A 23403-nucleotide genomic window follows, 5' to 3' on the forward strand; every position below is an offset into this window, starting at 1 on the left:
CCCACGACTGTGCCACGCACGCCTCCAACTCAATCATCAAGTTTGCGGACGACACAACAGTGGTAGGCTTGATTACCAACAACGACGAGACGGCCTACAGGGAGGAGGTGAGGGCCCTCGGAGTGTGGTGTCAGGAAAATAACCTCACACTCAATGTCAACAAAACTAAGGAGATGATTGTGGACTTCAGGAAACAGCAGAGGGAACACCCCCCTATCCACATCGAGGGAACAGTAGTGGAGAGAGTAGCAAGTTTTAAGTTCCTCGGCATACACATCACAGACAAACTGAATTGGTCCACTCACACAGACAGCATCGTGAAGAAGGCGCAGCAGCGCCTCTTCAACCTCAGGAGGCTGAAGAAATTCGGCTTGTCACCAAAAGCACTCACAAACTTCTACAGAGGCACAATTGAGAGCATCCTGGCGGGCTGTATCACCGCCTGGTACGGCAACTGCTCCGCCCTCAACCGTAAGGCTCTCCAGAGGGTAGTGAGGTCTGCACAACGCATCATCGGGGGCAAACTACCTGCCCTCCAGGACACCTACACCACCCGATGTTACAGGAAGGCCATAAAGATCATCAAGGACATCTACCACCCGAGCCACTGCCTGTTCACCCTGCTATCATCCAGAAGGCGAGGTCAGTACAGGTGCATCAAAGCTGGGACCGAGAGACTGAAAAACAGCTTCTATCTCAAGGCCATCAGACTGTTAAACAGCAACCACTAACATTGAGTGGCTGCTGCCAACACACTAACTCAACTCCAGCCACTTTAATAATGGGAATTGATGGGAAATGTTGTAAATATATCACTAGCCACTTTAAACAATGCTACCTTATATAATGTTACTTACCCTACATTATTCATCTCATATGCATACCTATATACTGTACTCTATCATCGACTGCATCCTTATGTAATACATGTATCACTAGCCACTTTAACTATGCCACTTTGTTTACATACTCATCTCACATGTATATACTGTACTCGATACCATCTACTGTATCTTGCCTATGCTGCTCTGTACCATCACTCATTCATATATCCTTATGTACATATTCTTTATCCCCTTACACTGTGTATAAGACAGTAGATTAGGAATTGTTAGTTAGATTACTTGTTGGTTATTACTGCATTGTCGGAACTAGAAGCACAAGCATTTCACTACACTCGCATTAACATCTGCTAACCATGTGTATGTGACAAATAAAATTTGATTTGACACTGTCCCTCAACTTAAGGCAGGCAGCAATGTAGAGCGCTGCCTACCCACAGCTCTCTGCGTCCTCCCTCAACAGGACGGGTAGCCTACTCTCACCAGAGAGGTCTTTGAAACCTTTTAATAAGGGTTTCAAATTTGGGGAAATGACACTAATTGTTTTAGATTTTTCACATTTTGTCAGGAAATGCAGCTCCATCTCAGGTTCTGCTGTTGTGCAGTGTTTGCACAGCCTTTCCTCTACAGGGAGCCAGGTTTTCCTCTCTATCCTTCTCAATGGCAAGGCTGTACTCACTGAGCCTGTACTTTGTCAAGGTTCTTCTAAGGTTTTGATCAGTTGCCATGGTCAAACAGTTTGCCACGGTGTACTGTCGATTTAGGGCCAGATAGCACTGCATTTTGCTTTGGGTTTGTGTTTGCTCATTGGGAATGTAGATTTGTTTTGACTGTGTTGTAATTTGGTTTATTCTGATTGATTGGATGTTCTGGTCCTGAGGTTTCAGTGTGTTAGTAGAACAGGTTTGTGAACTCAGCCCCAGGACACGCTGGATGAGGGGACTATTTTATTTTTTTATTTTTTTTTGATATTAGATGGAGTCACTGTATTTTAGATGTTTCCAAAATTTAATTGCTCTTTTTTGAGTTTTTATTATTAGTGGATATTGGCCTAATTCTGCCCTGCATGCATTGTTTGTAGTTTTCTTCTGGACATGTAGGAGAATCTTGGGGTCTAGGTTTTCAATGGGGTGTTTGTCCCATTTGATGAAATCTTGTTTTGCAAGTGGACCCCACACCTCGCAGCCATAAAGTGCAATTGGTCCAATGACATATTCAATTAGTTTTAAACAAATTTTAATAGGTATTTCAACTTGAATTAGCTTTTTAATGGCGTAGAATGCCCTGCGTGCTTTCTCTCTCAGTCCACTCACTGCTCCATTAAGGTGTCCAGTTGAGCTTGTTTTTAAACCTAAGTAATTGTAGTTTGTGCAGTACTCTATATATTTTGTACCAATTGAAAACGTTGGTCTAACTCCCTGAGATCTAGATCTTCTCTGGAAAATCATTATTTTTGTATTTTTGGGGTTTACTGCCAGGGCCCAGGCCTGCAGGTCTGGCAGTACTGCTCGAGCAGGTCCAGGCTCTGTTGTAGGCCATGTGCTGTGGCTGACAGCAGGCATAGGTCATCTGTGAAGAGTAGGCATTTAACTTCTGAATTGTGGAGACTAACACCAGGGGCTGAGGATTTTTCTTGAATAGTGGCCAATTCGTTGATGCTAATATTGAAGAGTGCAGGGCTCAGATTGCAACCCTGACGAAGGCCCCGCCCCAGGTTAAAGAATTCTGTTATTTTCTTGCCAAGTTTCATGCTGCATGTATTGCCAGTATACATTGATTTAATTGTCATATGTTTTACCTCCGACACCACTTTCAATAACTTTGTAGAACAGTCCTGTATGCCAAGTAGAATCTAATGCTTTTTGGAAGTTGATAAAGCAAGCGTATATTTTGGAAGTCTGATCAGTTGTGCGATGTTTTGGTATAAATCCAATTTGGCTTTTAGTCAAGACATTGTGCTTATTAACTTGTTATGGATGAGTAGCTTGGATGAATAAGGTGCCCAGAGTAAACTGTCTGCTACTCAGGCCCATTTGCTAATATATGCATATTATTAGTATATTTGAATCTACTAATGAAGTTTCTAAAACTGTTTGAATGATGTCTGTGAGTATAACAGAACTCATATGGCAGGCAAAAACCTGAGAAAAAATCCAACCAGGAAGTGGAAAATCTGAGGTTTGTAGTTTTTCAACTCTTTGCCTATCGAATACAGTGTTTATGGGGTCAAATTGCACTTCCTAAGGCTTCCACTAGATGTCAACAGTCTTTAGAACCTTGTTTGATGCTTCTACTGTGAAGGAGGGGGGAATGAGAGGGGAATGAGTCAGAGGTCTGCCAGAGAGGCATGAGCTGACTGTGTGCATTCACGTGATAGTAAGCTTAAGTTCCATTGCATTTCTACAGACAAAGGAATTTGTTATTGAAGATTGATGTTAAAAACATCCTCAAGAATGATTCTATACATAGTTTGACATGTTTCTACGGACTGTAATGGAACATTTTGACTTTTCATCTGGACCTAGTGATTGCGCGTCATGAATTTGGATTACTGGGCTAAACGTGAGAACAAAAAGGAGGTATTTGGTCATAAATGATGGACATTATCGAAAAAACAACATTTATTTTGGAACTGGGATTCCTGGGAGTGCATTCTGATGAAGATAATCAAAGGTAAGTTAATATTTATAATGCTATTTCTGACTTCTGTTGACTACACAACATGGCGGATATCTGTTTGGGTTGTTTTGGTCTCTGAGCGCTGTACTCAGATTATAGCATGGTGTGCTTTATCGGTAAAGCTTTTTTGAAATCTGACAGAGCGGTTGCATTAACTTCTTATGGCTGCAGGGGCAGTATTGAGTAGCTTGGATGAGAGGTGCCCAGAGTCAACGGCCTGCTCCTCAGTCCCAGTTGCTAATATATGCACAGTATTATTAGTATTGGATAGAAAACACTCTGACGTTTCTAAAACTGTTTGAATGATGTCTGTGAGTATAACAGAACTCATATGGCAGGCAAAAACCTGAGAAGAAATCCAAACAGGAAGTGAGAAATCTGAGGTTGGTCGATATTCAACCCAGCCCCTATTGAATTCATAGTGGGATATGGATGAAGTTGCACTTCATTATGGCTTCCACTAGATGTCAACCGTCTTTAGAAACTTGAATGAGGCTTCTACTGTGTTGTGGGGCTGAATGGGACCTGAATGAGCCAGGTGTCTGGCAGAGAGCCAAGGGCTGGTCACATACAATTCACATGATAGCGACCTGCGTTCCATGGCTTCTCTACACAAAAAGGAATTCTCTGGTTGGAATTTTATTGAAGATTTAAGATAACAACACCCTAAAGATTGATTCTATACTTAGTTTGACAAGTTTCTTCGACCTATAATATACATTTTTGAAGTTTTCGTCCGACGCTCGGATGGACCTGCAAGAGCGTTTGGATTTGTGTACTAAACACGCTAACAAAAGTAGCTACTTGGACATAAATAATGGACATTATTGAACAAATCAATCATTTATTGTGTAACTAGGATTCCTGGGAGTGCATTCTGATGAAGATCATCAAAGGTAAGGGAATATTTATAATGTTTATTCTTGATGACTAAACAACATGGCGGATAATTTTATTTATTTTCTGAGCGCCGTCTCAGATTATTGCATGGTTTGCTTTTTCCGTGAAGTTTTTTGAAATCTGACACAGCGGTTGCATTAAGGAGAGGTATATCTATAATTCCATGTGTATAACTTGTATTCTCATCTACATTTATGATGGGTATTTCTGTTGAATTGATGTGGCTATGCAAAATCACTGGAAGTTTTTGGAACTAATGAACGTAATACGCCAATGTATACTCAGATTATTTTATATAAATACAGTGCCTTGCGAAAGTATTCGGCCCCCTTGAACTTTGCAACCTTTTGCCACATTTCAGGCTTCAAACATAAAGATATAAAACTATTTTTTTGTGAAGAATCAACAACAAGTGGGACACAATCATGAAGTGGAACGACATTTATTGGATATTTCAAACTTTTTTAACAAATCAAAAACTGAAAAATTGGGCGTGCAAAATTATTCAGCCCCCTTAAGTTAATACTTTGTAGCGCCACCTTTTGCTGCGATTACAGCTGTAAGTAGCTTGGGGTATGTCTCTATCAGTTTTGCACATCGAGAGACTGACATTTTTTCCCATTCCTCCTTGCAAAACAACTCGAGCTCAGTGAGGTTGGATGGAGAGCATTGTTGAACAGCAGTTTTCAGTTCTTTCCACAGATTCTCGATTGGATTCAGGTCTGGACTTTGACTTGGCCATTCTAACACCTGGATATGCTTATTTTTGAACCATTCCATTGTAGATTTTGCTTTATGTTTTGGATCATTGTCTTGTTGGAAGACAAATCTCCGTCCCAGTCTCAGGTCTTTTGCAGACTCCATCATGTTTTCTTCCAGAATGGTCCTGTAAATGGCTCCATCCATCTTCCCATCAGTTTTAACCATCTTCCCTGTCCCTGCTGAAGAAAAGCAGGACCAAACCATGATGCTGCCACCACCATGTTTGATAGTGGGGATGGTGTGTTCATTGTGATGAGCTGTGTTTCTTTTACGCCAAACATAACGTTTTGCATTGTTGCCAAAAAGTTCAATTTTGGTTTCATCTGACCAGAGCACCTTCTTCCACATGTTTGGTGTGTCTCCCAGGTGGCTTGTGGCAAACTTTAAACAACACTTTTTATGGATATCTTTAAGAAATGTCTTTCTTCTTGCCACTCTTCCATAAAGGCCAGATTTGTGCAATATACGACTGATTGTTGTCCTATGGACAGAGTCTCCCACCTCAGCTGTAGATCTCTGCAGTTCATCCAGAGTGATCATGGGCCTCTTGGCTGCATCTCTGATCAGTCTTCTCCTTGTATGAGCTGAAAGTTTAGAGGGACGGCCAGGTCTTGGTAGATTTGCAGTGGTCTGATACTCCTTCCATTTCAATATTATCGCTTGCACAGTGCTCCTTAGGATGTTTAAAGCTTGGGAAATCTTTTTGTATCCAAATCTGGCTTTAAACTTCTTCACAACAGTATCTCGGACCTGCCTGGTGTGTTCCTTGTTCTTCATGATGCTCTCTGCGCTTTTAACGGACCTCTGAGACTATCACAGTGCCGGTGCATTTATACAGAGACTTGATTACACACAGGTGGATTGTATTTATCATCATTAGTCATTTAGGTCAACATTGGATCATTCAGAGATCCTCACTGGACTTCTGGAGTGAGTTTGCTGCACTGAAAGTAAAGGGGCTGAATAATTTTGCACGCCCAATGTTTCAGTTTTTGATTTGTTAAAAAAGTTTGAAATATCCAATAAATGTCGTTCCACTTCATGATTGTGTCCCACTTGTTGTTGATTCTTCACAAAAAAATACAGTTTTATATCTTTATGTTTAAAGCCTGAAATGTGGCAAAAGGTCGCAAAGTTCAAGGGGGCCGAATACTTTCGCAAGGCACTGTATGAACTTTATCAAACAAAACATACATGTATTGTGTAACATGAAGTCCTATGAGTGTCATCTGATGAAGATCATCAAAGGTTAGTGATTAATTTTATCTCTATTTGTGCTTTTTGTGACTCCTCTCTTTGGCTGGAAAAATGGCAGGATTTTTCTGTGAATTGGTAGTCACCAAACAATCGTTTTTGATGCTTTCTCTGTAAAGCCTATTTGAAATCGGACACTATGGTGGGATTAACAACAAGATTACCTTTAAAACAGGATATAAAATACATGTATGTTTGAGGTATGCTTGAGGAATGTTAATTTTGAGATTTCTGTTGTTTTGAATTTGGCGCCCTGCACTTTCACTGGCTGTTGTCGTATCATCCCGTTAACCTCTAGCGACGAGCAATCCCGTATCCGGGAGCGTAATCATAGCCTCAAGCGCATTACCATAACGCAACTTTCCCTATTCATGAAAATCGCAAATGAAATGAAATAAATATATTCAAACACAAGCTTAGCCTTTTGTTAACAACACTGTCATCTCAGATTTTCAAAATATGCGTTACAGCCAATGCTAGACAAGCATTTGTGTAAGTTTATCATGGCATAATGCTATGCTAGCTCTGCTGGCAGCAGGCAACATTTTCACGAAAATAAGAAAAGCAACCAAAATTAAATAATTTACCTTTGAAGAACTTTGGATGCTTACACTCAGGAGACTCCCAGTTAGATAGCAAATGTTCCTTTTTTCCAAAAATATTGTTTTTGTAGGCGAAATAGCTCCGTTTGTTTATCATGCTTGGCTGAGAAATCGACCGGAAAATGCTACCATTACAACGCCAAACTTTTTTCAAAATTAACTCCATAATATCGACAAACACGGCAAACGTTGTTTAGGATCCATCCTCAAGGTGTTTTTAACATATGTATTCGATAATATATCCGTCGAGGCAGTTGGTTTCTCATAAGAAACGATTGGAAAAATGGCTACCTTAGTATTTTACGCAAGGTGTTTCTCCGGGAGACACCATGCGACCACTCGTCCTATATGGTCTCTTACAGCCATTCTCCAATTGAAATGCCGAAAAAGACGTCACAATGCTGTAGACACCTTGGGGATAACGTGGAAAACGTAAGCTGACTCCTAGCTCCTTCACAGCCATACAAGGAGTCATTGGCATGAGGCGGTTTTAAAAAATGCGGCACTTCCTGATTGGATTTTTATCTGAGTTTCACCTGTAACATCAGTTCTGTGGCACTCACAGACAATATCTTTGCAGTTTTGAAACGTCAGTGTTTTCTTTCCAAAGCTGTCAATTATATGCATAGTCGAGCATCTTTTCGTGACAAAATCTCGTTTAACTAGTTGGATATAGGGGGCGCTCTTTTCATTTTTGGATGAAAAACGTTCCCGTTTTAAACAAGATATTTTGGTTAGATAGTGTTCTAAGTTTTTTCCTTATAATTTTACAATCTGCATCAAACCAGTTGTCACCTGTGATCTTTTTTGTTTATTTTTTTATCAATTTCAATTGTGCTTCTTTTGCCGTTTGCCTGAATATTTATTTATTTATTTATTTATTTATTTATTTATATATTTATTTATACATTTATTTATTTATATATATTTATTTATATATATTTATTTATTTATATTTATTTATTTATATATATATATTTATTTATTTATTTATATATTTATTTATTTATATATATATATTTATTTATATATATATATTTATTTATATTTATTTATTTATTTATATTTATTTATTTATTTATATTTATTTATATATATATATTTATATATATATATTTATATATATATATTTGTATTAATATATGTTGTTTTGTACTGCTAGATTGAAGCCTTCATTACTGTGAGTGAATGTGGTATCCAGAAAGTTATCTAAGTGTGTTTGGATATTTTGCTTCCAGGTTGCTTTCTGGTATTCTTCTGTGCTGTTTTGGGCCCATCTGTATGAATTTCTGATGTTGTACAGTTTACTGGGCTGTGAATGTGCGGTTGTTTCCATGTCTGTTCTTTTGAGAAACAACGCAATTTGGCTTTGATCACACAGGTGTTCGTGGCTTTACAGTGAATGAGATGAGAGAGAATAGGTCAATGTCTGTGATCATATAGTCTACTGTACTGTGTCCAAGAGGTGAGCAGTAGGTGAATCTCCCCAAAGAGTCCCCCTGTAACCTACCATTGACAAAGTACAGGCTTCTACAGAGCTGCAAAAGATCCCTTCCGTTTTTGTTGACGGTGCTGTCACTGTTGTTTCTAGGGAGTGATTAAGACAGTTAGAAACACTATGGCCTATAATAAAGCTGTCCCCTCGTGTGCTCGTTAGATCACGTAGTATTCCTGTGCACGCAGTTGTGTCCCCACAGATGAGCTAATTGATCTGCAGTTTAAACAAGAACTACTCGGACAGCGCACCAATTGTTTTCCCCACAGGCGGGCGAGACAGCAAACATTCTATTTTATAACAATTGGGACTATTTATGATTGACATATGTGACTCCTTTCAGGGAACTAGGCGTATGTTGTGCGTCACTACTCACAAGAGAGCCATTTAAACGTAAACGTAAAAAAAAAAATCTAAATATGTTTTATGCCAGCTTTCTGGAACATTAGAATTTTCATGTGCCTTTAATAACAAACTTGTATTCTATCTGTAAATACAAATACAATTGTTAAATTACGAGCATAGTTGGTTTAGCCACAGAATAAACCAGCAGCCTTTTTGCAGCCAGTTTGAATTGGTCTGCCACGTTGCACGCTTCTGTCTATTTGAGCTGGTCAGTATGTGTAGGTAAACTTGTCTTAACAAGGTTTAAAAAAATATATATATATAGTAGAACTGCATAAGTGTTGCTCTTCACTTTCTGGACGGCTGACTTCTGAAATCAGTGGAATTAGTGTATGATAGCTAAGAAGATGGAGAAAACAGCTGTCTCTGGATTACATCTTTAAACTAAGGGCAACCATCCGTGACAACCATCCGTGACAGAGAGGGGGAAGCGCACATCCATGTATATGGGTAAGAGTGTCTAGCTAACTACATTTTCAGATATTAAACATTTCTAATTTTGTCAGAAAGTCGTTGTCATTTCAAGTTAAAGTGTACTGTTAGCTAGCTAGCTCGCGAGCTAACATTACCTATGTGTATGATCTGTGTAGTAATATTATTCGTATCTCAGAGCCATTTGCTTCACTATTTATAGCCTAATGTTAGCTAGCTAACATTGAACCTGGTGGGTTAGCTACCTGCAGAATCATACAGGGTAGTAACGTCATGAGTTGGTATTATGGTTCATTGTTTAGCTAGCTACATGTCAAAATACTCTACTATGCAAGTATTAATTTCAATAATATGTTCATGATGTCACTGCGATAGCTGTTGATAGACGTAGCTGGTAAAAAGAGCGTAAAATAACTGACAAATGTACGAAAGCTCAACACCCATTTGAATATGGCCGGTGTCAGTAAACGTCGACAAAAAAGCATGTGGACAGCAGCACAGTTGCAGTCACCAATGCTCTGGATGACATAAAAACAGCCTAACCAGCTATGCTAGGGTGAGGAAAATTATCAGTGAGCTCTTCTCTCATTTGTGTCTGGAAGTGGCTAGCAAGCTAGCCAACGTTAGCCAGTTAGCTTTGGTACTTGACTGCTGTTGATAGGTCAGTTAGCTAACATGACGTGTATGATCTGTGTGGAAATATTATTTGTATCTCAGAGCCATTTGCTTTTCTAGTTATAGCCTAATGTTAGATAGCTAAATTCTTTGGGCTAGGGGGCAGTATTTTGACGTCTGGATGACAATCGTGCCCAAAGTAAACTGCCTGTTACTCAGGCCCAGAAGCTAGGATATGCATATAATTGGTAGATTTGGATAGAATACTCTAAAGTTTCCAAAACTGTTACAATATAGTAGAGTATAACAGAACAAAAACCTGAAGAAAATCCATCCAGGAAGTGGGAATGTTTTTGAATGCCTACTTAGTATCTAATGGGTTAGGACCCAGATTGCAGTCCCTATGGCTTCCACTAGATGTGGAAGCCTGTGGAGTCTTTAGACATTGTTTCAGGCTTGATTTCTGAAAAATGAAGAAGAATGAGACCTTTCTGTCAGGGGACTGGAGAGGCATGCAGTGCTGATTTGCGCCCTTCGTTGTTTTTTCCTTTCTATTGAATACGCTATTGTCCGGTTGAAATATTATCGATTATTTAGACAATAGACAACCTGAGGATTAATTATAAACATAGTTTGACATGTTTCGACAAACTTTACCGGTACTATTAGGATGTATTCATCTGCATGCTTTGACCGCCTTTGAGCCAGTGGATTACTGAACAAAACGCACCAACAAAACTGAGTTTTTGGGATATAAAGAGGGACTTTGTAGAACAAAACAAACATTTATTGTGTAGCTGGGACTCTTGTGACTGCAACCAAATGAAGATCTTCAAAGGTAAGTGATTCATTTTATCACTATTTCTGACTTTCGTGACTCCTCTACTTGGTTGGTAAATGTTTGTATGCTTTTTTCCGCAGGGCGCTGTCCTCAGATAACTGCATGGTATGCTTTCGCCGTAAAGCCTTTTTGAAATCTGACAAAGCGGCTGGATTAATAAGAAGTTTGTCTGTAAGCCGATGTATAACACTTTGTATGACAATTTTTATGAATGTTTATTATGACTATTTCTGTATTTTGAACTTGGCACTCTGCAATTTCACCGGATGTTGTCAAGGTGGGTCGTTCGCGGCAAGCCTGCGCCAGAGAGGCTAACATTGAACCTGGTTAGATAGCTACCTGAAGACTCATGCAGGGTAGTAACGTCATGAGTTGGGATTATGAAAAAGTGTAAATTGTTGACAGCATCACATTTGCAGTCACCAACGCTCTGAATAACATGTAAACAGCCTAACCAGCTCTGCTAAGGTGAGTAAAATGGTAAGAAAGAGCTGTTCTATCATTTGTGTCTTGAATTAGCTAGCAAGCTAGCCAATGTTACCCAGTTAGCTTGGGTGCTTGACTTCTGTTGTTAGGTCAGAACGCTCAGATCAACCCTTAAAGAGATGGGTGGGGCTAAAGCTTAAGAGGTTGTGAACAATTCTGAATGGGTCTAGACAAAGAAGAGCTCTCCAGTAGGTACCCAAACATTCAAGGGCCTGTTTATCAACTTTCAAAGCAAAATTACTTTCCCATTGGATGACCCTTTTAGTGTGCATATTTTGGTAGTTAACCATTTTCTGTGTTCTCTTATACCCAATATGTAACCCCAAAATGGTAGAGGGAACACACTCCTTTTCGGTCTGTGGCTATCAGATGCAAATGTTCATCATTTTTGTGAACGTTACTTAAACTGAGTTTACTTTGCAATTTAAATCCAGAACTCTGATCGGTAATGCTTTATAATACAGTCTGGTTAAAGCTGGTTAAAGCTGACCTTACCTGATATTTACATGGTATTAACTAACAAACAGCGATAGGCAGTATTAGTATAAACTTCCTATCAGTCTAAATGGGGTGTTGCGATGATAGAACATCACACATTTGAGTGTTTGAACTTGTAACGTGGCTGCATGAACTTCTGACGCAACTGGATGGAAATTGTTGGATAATAAAATCAGGTGGTTTTGTTGCATCCAATGGCATGTTCGCGATAAGCTAACACAAGGAGCCGCTTGTGGATTTCATTATTCTTACGCAGTTCCACACTGCCATAACAACAATAGCTTTGCGGATGTCGGCTAGTGTACATCTGAATCTAGCCCGAAGTAACAATGTGGTAACAATTGATAATTCCTGGCACTTACCTCCAAAGAATACAACACAGCTGGTAAATACCAGGCTGTAAAATAAAGAGTTACCATCTCAGAGTCTATAGGTAGAGCACTTACCCTGTGATTGGTCTTTCCCTGGATGAAATCGGAGGCGTTCCTCTCTATGGCCAGCATGTACTTGCCTACTCTGTTCAGCACCACCATGTTCAGAGGGATCCCAAACAGAGCAAAGAACACACAGAAGATCTGACCTGCCGTTGTACTGGGGCTCATGTTGCCATAGCCTAGAACAGGGAGAACAAATGGGCTCAGCAATTGGGAATTTTTTGGTCTATGTGTTTCTATGATGAACACACAATAATAACAACAATTGTAATATTAAATTATAATACAGGCACATAGCACAGGAATATCCTGGCTATGATGAATAAAGACAGGGCATTAAGAACTTGTAGACGCTACATGATGAGGTATATTTGTAATTTGGGGTGAACTATTTTTCTAATATTAGGTACATTTCTAACTGGGGTGAACTACTGCTTTAAAATTAGTTAGACTTGTAATTTGTTTGAACTTTGGGTGAACTTTCCCTTTAAAATGTATGTGATGTTGTCTCCGGGTAGAGCAGCCTACTACTTTTAATTATCTAATAAATTAAATCAATAATTTATCATTTAAGATGAGGTATAGTAATTTGATGAACCATCCATTTAAGATGTCAGATACATTTTTAATTTGGGTGAACTGTCCCTTTAAAACTCACCTATAGTGGTGACCACAGTGGCAGCAAACACAGCAGAGCTAGTGAACTTCCAGAAGCTGTCCATGGTCTGGTTCCCTTTCAGACTAAGCCCAACCTTGGAAGAATCTCGAAATACCTAGAACAATACATATGGACATACGAGAGAATTTCATAACCATTATGGGCGGGATTTAATTTCTAATGCAGCACACTGGACAGCTGACAACGTGACTTTTAATAAAGGCATCATCCCTGACGTTTGTGGAGATTGCATTCTCTGTCAAATCTGTAGAGCTCAATCGGAAATCACCTTTTAAATGTCAAGTATGCTATAATGTGATTCGAACGAGGATCGGATTGAATCCCGGCCTATATAAACAGTACCAGTCAAAAGTTTGGACACACCTCATTCAAGGTTTTTATTTTATTTGTACTAGCTTTTACATTGTAGAATAATAGTGAAGACATTAAAACTATGAAATAACACATGGAATCACGCAGTAACCAAAAAAAGTGTAAAACAAATCAAAATATATTTTATGTTTGAGATTCTTCAAAGTAGCCTGACATTGCCTTGATGACAGCTTTGCAAAATCTTGGCATTCTCCCAACCAGCTTCACCTGGAAGGCTTTTCCAACAGTCTTGAAAGAGTTTTCACATATGCTGAGCACTTGTTGGCTGCTTTTCCTTCACTCTGCGGTCCAATTCATCCCAAACCATCTCAATTGGGTTGAGGTCGGGTGGTTGTGGAGGCCAGATCATCTGATGCAGCACTCCATAACTCTCCTTCTTGGTCAAATATCCCTTACACAGCCTTGATGTGTGTTGGGTCATTGTCCTGTTGAAAAACAAATGATAGTCCCACTAAGCACAAACCAGATTGGATGGCGTATCGCTGCAGAATACGTTGGTAGCCATGCTGGTTAAGTGTGCCTTGAATTCTAAATAAATCCCTGACTGTGTTACCAGAAAGCACCCCCACACCTCACACCTCCTCCTCCATGCTTCACAATGGGAACCACATATACGGAGATTATCCGTTCACCTACTCTGCGTCTCACAAAGACACAGCGGTTGGAACCAAAAATCTAAAATTTGGACTCATCAGACCAAAGGACAGATTTCCACCAGTCTAATGTCCATTGCTCATGTTTCTTGGCCCAAGCAAGTCTCTACTTATTATTTATGTCCTTTAGTAGTGTTTTTTTCACAGCAATTTGACCATGAAGGCCTGATTCAAGCAGTCTCCTCTGAACAGTTGATGTTCAAATGTCTGTTTTATAAAAAATGTATTTCACCTTTATTTAGCCAGTTGAGAACAAGTTCTCATTTACAACTGCGACCTGGCCAAGATAAAGCAAAGCAGTGCGAGACAAACAACAACAGAGTTACACATGGAATAAACAAACGTACAGTCAATAACACAATAGAAAAAAGTCTATATACAGTGTGTGCAAATGGCATGAGGAGGTAAGGCAATAAAAAGGCCATAGTAGCAAATTAACACTGGAGTGATAGATGTGCAGATGATGATGTGCAAAAGAGCAAAAGGTAAATAGATACAATAGGGGATGAGGTAGATAGATTGGATACAGCTGCAGCGATCGGTTAGCTGCTCAGATAGCTGATGTTTAAAGTTAGTAAGGGAGATATAAGTCTCCAACTTCAGCGATTTTTGCAATTCGTTCCAATCATTGGCGGCAGAGAACTGGAAGGAAAGACAGACAAAGGAGGTGTTGGCTTTAGGGATGACCAGTGAGATATACCTGCTGGAGCGTGTGCTACGGGTGGGTGTTGTTATCGTGAACAGTGAGCTGAGATAAGGCGGAGCTTTACCTAGCAAAGACTTATAGATGACCTGGAGCCAATGGGTCTGGCGACGAATACTGTTACTTGAACTGTGTGAAGCATTTATTTGGGCTGCAATTTCTGAGGCTGGTAACTCTAATGAACTTATCCTCTGTAGCAGAGGTAACTCTGGGCCATCCTTTCCTGTGGCGGTCCTCATCTGAACCATTATCATCATAGCGCTTCTTGGTTTTTGCAATTGCACTTGAAGAAACTTTCATAGACCTTTGTGTCTTAAAGTAATGATGGACTGTTATTTCTCTTTGCTTATTTGAGCTGTTCTTGCCATAATATGGACTTGGTCTTTTACCAAATAACGTTTAACAAAGCACACCTGTTAATTGAAATGCATTCCAGGTGACTACCACATGAAGCTGGTTGAGAGAATGCCAAGAGTGTACAAAGCTGTCATCAAGGCAAATGGTGGCTACTTTCAAGAATCTCAAGTATAAAATATAATTGAATTTGTTTAACCCTTTTTTGGTTACTAGATGATTCCATATGTGTTATTTCATAGTTGTGATGTCCTCACTATTATTCCACATTGTAGAAAATAGTAAAAATAAAGAAAAACCCCTGAATTAGTAGGTGTGTCAAATTTTGACTGGTACTGTATATATTTCAGATATGTTCAAGTTCTATGCCTCCAGGGACAAATGGAGGCAGCAGGACTTCCACTTAACCAGCCCCCGGCACATTTATTTACTTTTAAGGAGGAATAACATTGGGACATAAAACATTTATTTAGGCCTACTCAACCATAGATTAACTTGTAATTTTTCTGTGGGGCAGGTTTCCCTCAGTGGTTTGATTTAATGTCCCACTTCTTGCTGCTCAGCTAGCTATTTTGTCTACTAACCAAACTCTAAGGCATGACGTCAACTAGTGTAAACAGTCTCCCCTTTACAGAGTAAACAGTCTCCCCTTTACAGAGAACACATTCTGCTTAGATAAGAAAAGCTAGAATCTAACCCTGCAATCTAGTGGTCAACTTTCAAGACCCCTACTCGAGACAGCCACGCTAACTCTGTCATAAGTCAAGGTTATATAACAGTTTGCTTACTTGGTGGACAGACTGTAACCATCGTTTCATCTCTTTACGGTCGCTTGTGCTCATTCTGGACGTTTAGGTCAATGGACCACAGTTGTCAAGAAGATGATGTACATTAGACCTGAAAATCCCTTGTAGTGAGGTATGTCTCGGAGCTGTGTCAGAATGAAGATGTTGACACAGCCTATTACATAAACGTCTTCGCAGGGAGCATCACACATTTGACAGTTACTCCACATATACCGTACACACATACAGTGGTGTATATTCATGGAGGCCCAAAAATGTTACCAAGAAGAAAATATTTTTCCTTCAATTTGCAAGAAGCTGAATGTATGACATTATTGCTGCCTGTAGCATTGAATTCAATAGTAAGGGAAGCCAGGGATCATTCAGCCTCACTTGATAATAAAAGCAATAAAATAATAGCCAATCAGCTTTGAGCGAAACTGAGTGAGATCAACTGTGAATGGTCCTGACGCATAAAAATAAAGTGTCAAGAGAAGCCAGTTTGGATTTGTCTTCACATCAAAAGCAAAACGTCATTGACAGGAAAAATGTAAATTGTTGCATCTCGTTGTGTTGTCCTCTGGTGGCAAGCTAGGTAGCTAAAATTGTCCATTCACTAAAATAGCCCTGGATAGAGATAGGGATTCGGACTTGTGGTTTTACTTAATTCTCCATACTGGCCAATGATTATAACGATGATTCTGATCCAACCATAAATTCATACATTGTGCCCCTGGCCTGAGAGGATGGATGTTCAATATGTACCTAGATATAGTAGGCTAATGTTAACTACCCGGCACATCGTTGCCCATGAAAGGAAGTTAGGCTAGCGAGCAAGCATTTTAGCCAGGTAGCCCAGGACAACAAAACTAAAAGCGTATACCGTATGACAGTCATAGACCGTTTTGGTCACATGAAAGAGAGGAGGATGGCATTAGTGTTCCTCCACAAGTAGGGTGAGTCTATGTTTTTTTCTACCTGCACGCACGCACACACACTCACATTATATATTTATCTTACGTTGATTGGATGAAATTGTTTTTGGTAGAGTAAACGTAGGTGATTTGATGATGTTAAAGTTGAAATAGTGCTGGAATAGTGGAGGCAGCTCCTGTTTTCTTTGAGACTTGCGGTAACTCTTCATGGTTCTAAATCAACAGTTGTTTAGTAGTCTGAACATTTCGGAAACAAGTACTTGTTTGACCATGCTGTAGGTTGTAACCATTTGTTAAATACAATATGCTTTGTGGATATTACTGGACAGATGATGCTCTCCTGTTTTGTGATGAAACAAATGTTTTATTCTGCCTTCGGAAAGTATTCAGACCTTAACTTTTTACACATTTTGTTACGTTACAGCCTTATTCTAAAATAGATTAAATAAAAAAAATGTTAGAGCAAAAACCAAGCCATGAGGTCGAAAGAATTGTCCGTAGAGCGGTGAGACGGGATTGTGTCGAGGGGCAGATCTGGAGGAGGGTACCAAAAAATGTCTGCAGCATTGAAGGTCCCCAAAAACACAGTGGCCTCCATCATTTTTAAGTGGAAGAAGTTTGGAACCACCAAGGCTCTTCCTAGAGCTGGCCGCCTGGTCAGACTGAGCAATCGGGGGAGAAGGGCCTTGGTCAAGGAGGTGACTAAGAACCCGATGGTCACTCTGACAGAGCTCGAGAGTTCCTCTGAGGAAATGGGAGAACCTTCCAGAAAGACAACTATCTCTGCAGCACTCCACCAATCAGGCCTTTATAGTAGGGTGGCCAGACAGAATCCACTCCCCAGTAAAAGAATCTCAGACTATGAAAAACAAGATTCTCTGGTGTGATGAAACCAAGATTGAACTCTTTGGCCCGAATACAGGTATGCCAACTTGTAGCGTCCTACCCAAAAAGAATGTAGGCTATAATCGCTACCAAAGGTGCTTCAACAAAATACTGAGTAAAGGGTCTGAATACTTATGTAAATTTAATATCAGTTTTTATTTTTATTAAATTAGCAAAATGTCTAAGAACCTGTTTTTGCTTCATCATTATGGGGTATTGTGGATAGATTGATGAGGAAATTTAAAATATAATTTAGATTAAGAAATGTGGAAAAAGTTAAGGGGTCTGAATACTTTCCGAAGGCACTTGTATATCACGGTGGCATACGAACTAACAGGTTATAGAATAAACAATGCAATTATCACAACACATAGGTTGTAATATGGCTTCCCTAATGATTTTACCTACGCAACGCTACTGCACACATATCTGCCACTGCTTGAACCCACTGCAGACCTACCTCTCCACAGATGCCCAACATCAATCCCCTTAAAACTACCCACCACTTTACATAAATGCACAGCTAAAGCTTTTAAAGTTGAATAAAAAATGATAATTCAAGAACATTTTGTAACCTTTTATAAAGTTTGAGAGTTCTTCCATCACAAAATGGATTACTTGGGAACACCCAGGCAATCTTAACATGGACCATGTAGGTCAAGGGTTGACACTCAGGCAAAGCAGTGCATTGTTAAAAGTAGCCCAATTTGCATGGGAAAGGATTGCCTTCTTGCCTTTTGAACATTAGTCAACAATCCAGCAGTGAGTCAGCACCTCTTGACAGACTAGTATTATCCTCAATTTAACTTGTAAATGGGCCAGTAGCTAGGTTTCCATCCAATCGGCAACAGATTCTCATGTGAATATTGAATGTTCTAAAATCTGCATAAAAACAGTATGCACATTTTCCCACCAGAGATTCAGATTAAATTTGACTTGTTGCAGATAAAAGGCTGTGCGTGATGATGTAGTGCACATAAAAATACCTTTGAACTCTATTGATGGTTTTCTCACAAAAAAATTTGTGATATACTGTATAGCGAGTGTGCCCACTCTGGCATTAGCAAGTATGCTCCAGCCAACAATTAGCAGATACAGTGCTGATAGGATAGCCAATACAATGAGATTACGATGGACAAAAGAGCAAGATTATTTTTATTTGTCAAACGCAGCCAAGCATCGATCATCATGTCACCAGAATAAGACCTTTGATATTTATTGGACAGGAGCATCAAGCTGATCACATTTCACTTTCAGCACACTGTGAAGTTCATCATAAGTTATTTAATGTGTAGCCTAATAAACACCAAGTTCAATATGATGGTTATTATATCAATATTTCAATTGCCACTGACATTTCTCACATAATTAATTGTACAGACACAAAAAGATCCCATCTTGTCTATCGTAATTTGATTTGTCGACATTTGGCAGTATGTAGAAATGTAAATACGTTGTCTTATTGTGGCTGAGTGGGTAACACTGCCACAACTCTACTCTGCTTTCATTAGTAATTTATTAACTGCCTCTCATATGTGCCTAGTCTGTCTTAAATAAATATAAATATATAAATAATATTAAGAAAATTAATAATTTAAAAAGAAATGCAATATGGAAAAAGGCTACATCAAAAATCTTAATTGGAGGTTGAATATTCTCCCAAACACATCTGCCATTAACTCAAGTCATGTTTACACCTTATGCAAACATATGGTTTTTGTGATCTGATCAACGTGATCCAATAACTGTGTGATCAAGTTGTCACATTTGCACATGGTATTAAAATATCTCTCTTATCTGGGGCGGCAGTGTAGCCTAGTGGTTAGAGCATTGGACTAGTATCCGAAAGTTTGCAAGTTCAAATCCCTGAGCTGACAAGGTACAAAATCTGTCGTTCTGCCCCTGAACAGTCAACCCACTGTTCCTAGGCCGTCATTGAAAATAAGAATTTGTTCTTAACTGACTTGCCTAGTAAAATAAAGGTAAAATCTGTCAAATAATATTGTATTTGTCACATACTTCGTAGACAACAGTTGTCCACATTGTGACCAGATTTTCTGGTCCCTTCTTGTATTCAAATTTCTTGACAGATATTATTTTAATACATATTGATGCCATACATCAAATTTGCCCCGTCAATGATTTTAGAGGTCAAGATAATTATGTTTTAAATGGTCTCAATCTCAATCAGATCACAATGTGTTTTCTAACTGTCTAAAAACTTGTGCACAATCAGAATGCAGAGAAGATCAGGACAAAGGACACATGTTAGCACCATCTCACTCTCACACTGACTCACCTGAGCTATAGCATCCAGGGCCTCTTGGTTCAGACAGGGGTATGTGTCTAGTAGTGATCTCTTCTCCTCAAGTATACGGGCTTTTTCCTGCCGCACCAGACCTCCTTCCAGCTTCCAGAAGATCAGTCCTCCGATCAACACATAGGCCACGTACAGTACCGCCAACATCAGGATAGAGGGGATGCGAGACAGGCTGAACCCACTGAGACAAGCCATGTTGACACCAAGGGCTTGGGGCTGCCTCAAGACTTCTGACAGGGTTATTCTACCTCAGTGAACAAACTAAGTAGACAAGTGGTGAGAATCAAGCCAGCCTGGCTCTCCCTTCCCCTTCATTGCGTTGCAGGCAAATTAATCCCCACCCGCACGCACTCCTGTTTCAACCTCCCAAGGTTTAGCATGCAAATCTGACCAGGGAGACTGACACAGAGTGAGGGAAATAGAGAGAGAAGAGATGTAGGGATATACGGGGGCCTGTGTTGCAGGTTAGGAGAAAGGAGGCTAAAAGGTCAAGACACTGATCCCAGAAAAATTACCCTATTGGCCCCATGTGGTTGGCACACAGTTATTTTTGTGCAACCATTACTGAGTGTCGTTCCAGTTGAAGTGTTCTGTTGTGTGATTCTCACATTTTTGTTTAAAACACCTACTCATTCAAGGGTATTTCTTTATTTGTATTATTTTCTACATTGTAGAATAATAACGAAGACATCAAAACTATGAAATAAAACATATGTAGTCATGTAGTAACTAAAATATATGTTATAATTGAGATTCTTCAAAGTAGCCAACCAGCTTCAACTGGAATGTTTTTCCAACAGTCTTGAAGGAGTTCCCACATATGCTGAGCACTTGTTGGCTGCTTTTCCTTCACTCTGCGGTCCAACCCATCCCAAATCATCTCAATTGGGTTTAGGTCAGGTGATTGTGGAGGCCAGGTCATCTGATGCAGCCCTCCATCACTCTCCTTCTTGGTCAAATATCCTTTACACAGACTGGAGGTGTGATGAGTCATTGTCTTGTTGAAAAACAAATGGTAGACCCACTAAGCACAAACCAGATGGGTTGGTTTGTTAAGTGTGCCTTGTTTGTTAAGTGTGCCTTGACATGTAAATAAGTCACTGACAGTGTCACCAGCAAAGCACCCCCAAACATTCACACTTCCTTCATGCATCACGGTGGGAACCATGATGCAGATGGATGCGGAGATCATCCGTTCACCTTCTCTGCATCTCACAAAGACATGGAGGTTGGAATCAAAATATCAAATTTGTACTCATCAGACCAAAGGACAGATTTCCACCGTCTAATGTCCATTCCTCATTTTTCTTGGCCAAAGTAAATCTCTTATTATTATTGGTGTCCTTTAGTAGTGGGTTCTTTGCACTTGTTAATCCCACCACAGTGTCCGATTTCAAATAGGCTTTTACATCAGATGACTCATAGGACTTGTTTACACAATACATGTACAGTGGGGAGAGCAAGTATTTGATACACTGCCAATTTTGCAGGTTTTCCTACTTACAAAGCATGTATAGGTCTGTAAAAAAATCCAGAAAATCACATTTTATGATTTTTAAGTAATTAATTTGCATTTTATTGCATGACATAAGTATTTGATCACCTACCAACCAGTAAGAATTCCGGCTCTCACAGACCTATTAGTTTTTCTTTAAGAAGCCCTACTGTTCTCCACTCATTACCTGTATTAACTGCACCTGTTTGAACTTGTTACCTGTATAAAAGACACCTGTCCACACACTCAATCTAACAGACTCCAACCTCTCCACAATGGCCAAGACCAGAGAGCTGTGTAAGGACATCAGGGATAAAATTGTAGACCTGCACAAGGCTGGGATGGGCTACAGGACAATAGGCAAAGCAGCTTGGTGAGAAGGCAACAACTGTTGGCGCAATTATTAGAAAATGGAAGAAGTTCAAGATGACGGTCAATCACCCTTTGTCTGGGGCTCCATGCAAGATCACCTTTTTTTCTGTTCTTGGGAATATGACTCACACAATTGATCAGACCAGTCACTTATTTATTATGCATTTAATTAAATTATCAGTTACCCAATCAAGGCAGGGCCCCACTTTTACCTACGTTGTAAGGGATTTCCTCCTCTTCTTCCGAAGAGGAGAGGTGAAATGGATCAGAGGACCAATATGCGGCGTGGTAAGTGTCCATGGTTCTTTTTAATACGTAATGTACACATGAACAACTGACTACATAAAACAAGAAATGTGAAAACCCTAACAGTCCTATCTGGTGCAAACACAGAGACAGGAACAATCACCCACAAACCATGGATTTCACACACAGTGAAACCCAGGCTACCTAAGTATGATTCTCAGTCAGAGACAACTAATGACACCTGCCTCTGATTGAGAACCATACTAGGCCGAAACATAGAAATACCCAAAATATAGAACAAACAAACATACATAGACTGCCCACCCAACTCACGCCCTGACCATACTAAATAAAGCCAAAACAAAGGAAATAAAAGGTCAGAACGTGAAATACGTGTGCCCCCTAACTTATCCCCTCCCATCTGATGATTAGTAGAGCGTCACCAGCACAAGCTTAGAACTAAGGGTTCCAAAAGGGTTATTTTGGGGGGGGGATAGGGTTCTATCAAGAACTGTTTTGATCAGAATAACCTTTTTTGGAAGACAAGGGTTCTTTGTAAGGCAAAGGGTTCTACCTAGAACCTTTATCATCCTAAGAATAGTTTTTTGAAGAAAGGTTTCTTTGAGGATTCTTTGGAAGGCAAGAAGTATTCATTGGAAGTCAAGGTGTTCTACATTGAAGCATATATAATATTTCCCAGCATGCTCTGTTGCAGGGCGATTTTCAGAATGGTTTGTGTTATTGTAATATATGTGTTTTTGCATGAACATTGCTTGGTTGATACGTCTTCTAAACTAATCCAATCTGTTAGTAATTGGATTTATTGCAACCGCTACTGAGACGGTTGTTCCTGTTTAGATGATTGAGGTAGTCTAGTATTCAATCTTTCCTACACTGGCATTTATTCTGAATGCAGGTTGCAGGCGATTAACAATTCCACTTGTTGGATATCCTAACTCTGGTTGAGTTCCAATAGAAATTACCCATCACTTTGCAAGCCAGCATAATGTGACTTGTTGGCCTGATGTGGCTTGTAAACCAGGAGATTCCTAATACCACTGTGTTATGGTATAATGGTATAAGGCCCTCAAATAAAGACCTTATGATTTGTATTGTAATGAATAATACAAAGTATTTTAAAGGCTAATAAAGCTGGTGGAATTGTTTAGATGGTTCCAAAGATAAAAGGGTTCTTGGTAGAACTCTTCACAGATCGTTCTATGAAGAACCTTTAGATGATAAAATGGTTATTGGTAAAACCATATACAGGAGGTTCTTTGAAAAACCCTACATAGATGGTTCTAGATCGAACACTCTGCAAATGGTGTATTAATGTTTTGTTTCCCCTGTCCTTGTTTT

At 39.6% G+C, this 23403-nt stretch overlaps 1 protein-coding gene across 1 annotated transcript in view; it reads right to left on the reverse strand.

Moving 5' to 3' along the window:
• kcnk17 (potassium channel, subfamily K, member 17) overlaps positions 1-20126 on the reverse strand; it is a 39220-nt gene extending 19094 nt beyond the window's left edge. Inside the window, exons 1-3 of the mRNA XM_064985296.1 lie at positions 19911-20126; positions 12904-13018; positions 12258-12424 (exon numbers count right to left, since the gene is read on the reverse strand). Coding sequence (XP_064841368.1) covers positions 12258-12424; positions 12904-13018; positions 19911-20126 — 498 coding nt within the window. The remainder of the gene's footprint in view (positions 1-12257; positions 12425-12903; positions 13019-19910) is intronic.
• Between the last annotated feature and the right edge of the window lie 3277 nt (positions 20127-23403).

Source organism: Oncorhynchus masou, chromosome 2 (assembly GCF_036934945.1).
Source record: "Oncorhynchus masou masou isolate Uvic2021 chromosome 2, UVic_Omas_1.1, whole genome shotgun sequence".
In the NCBI taxonomy this organism is placed as follows: domain Eukaryota; kingdom Metazoa; phylum Chordata; class Actinopteri; order Salmoniformes; family Salmonidae; genus Oncorhynchus; species Oncorhynchus masou.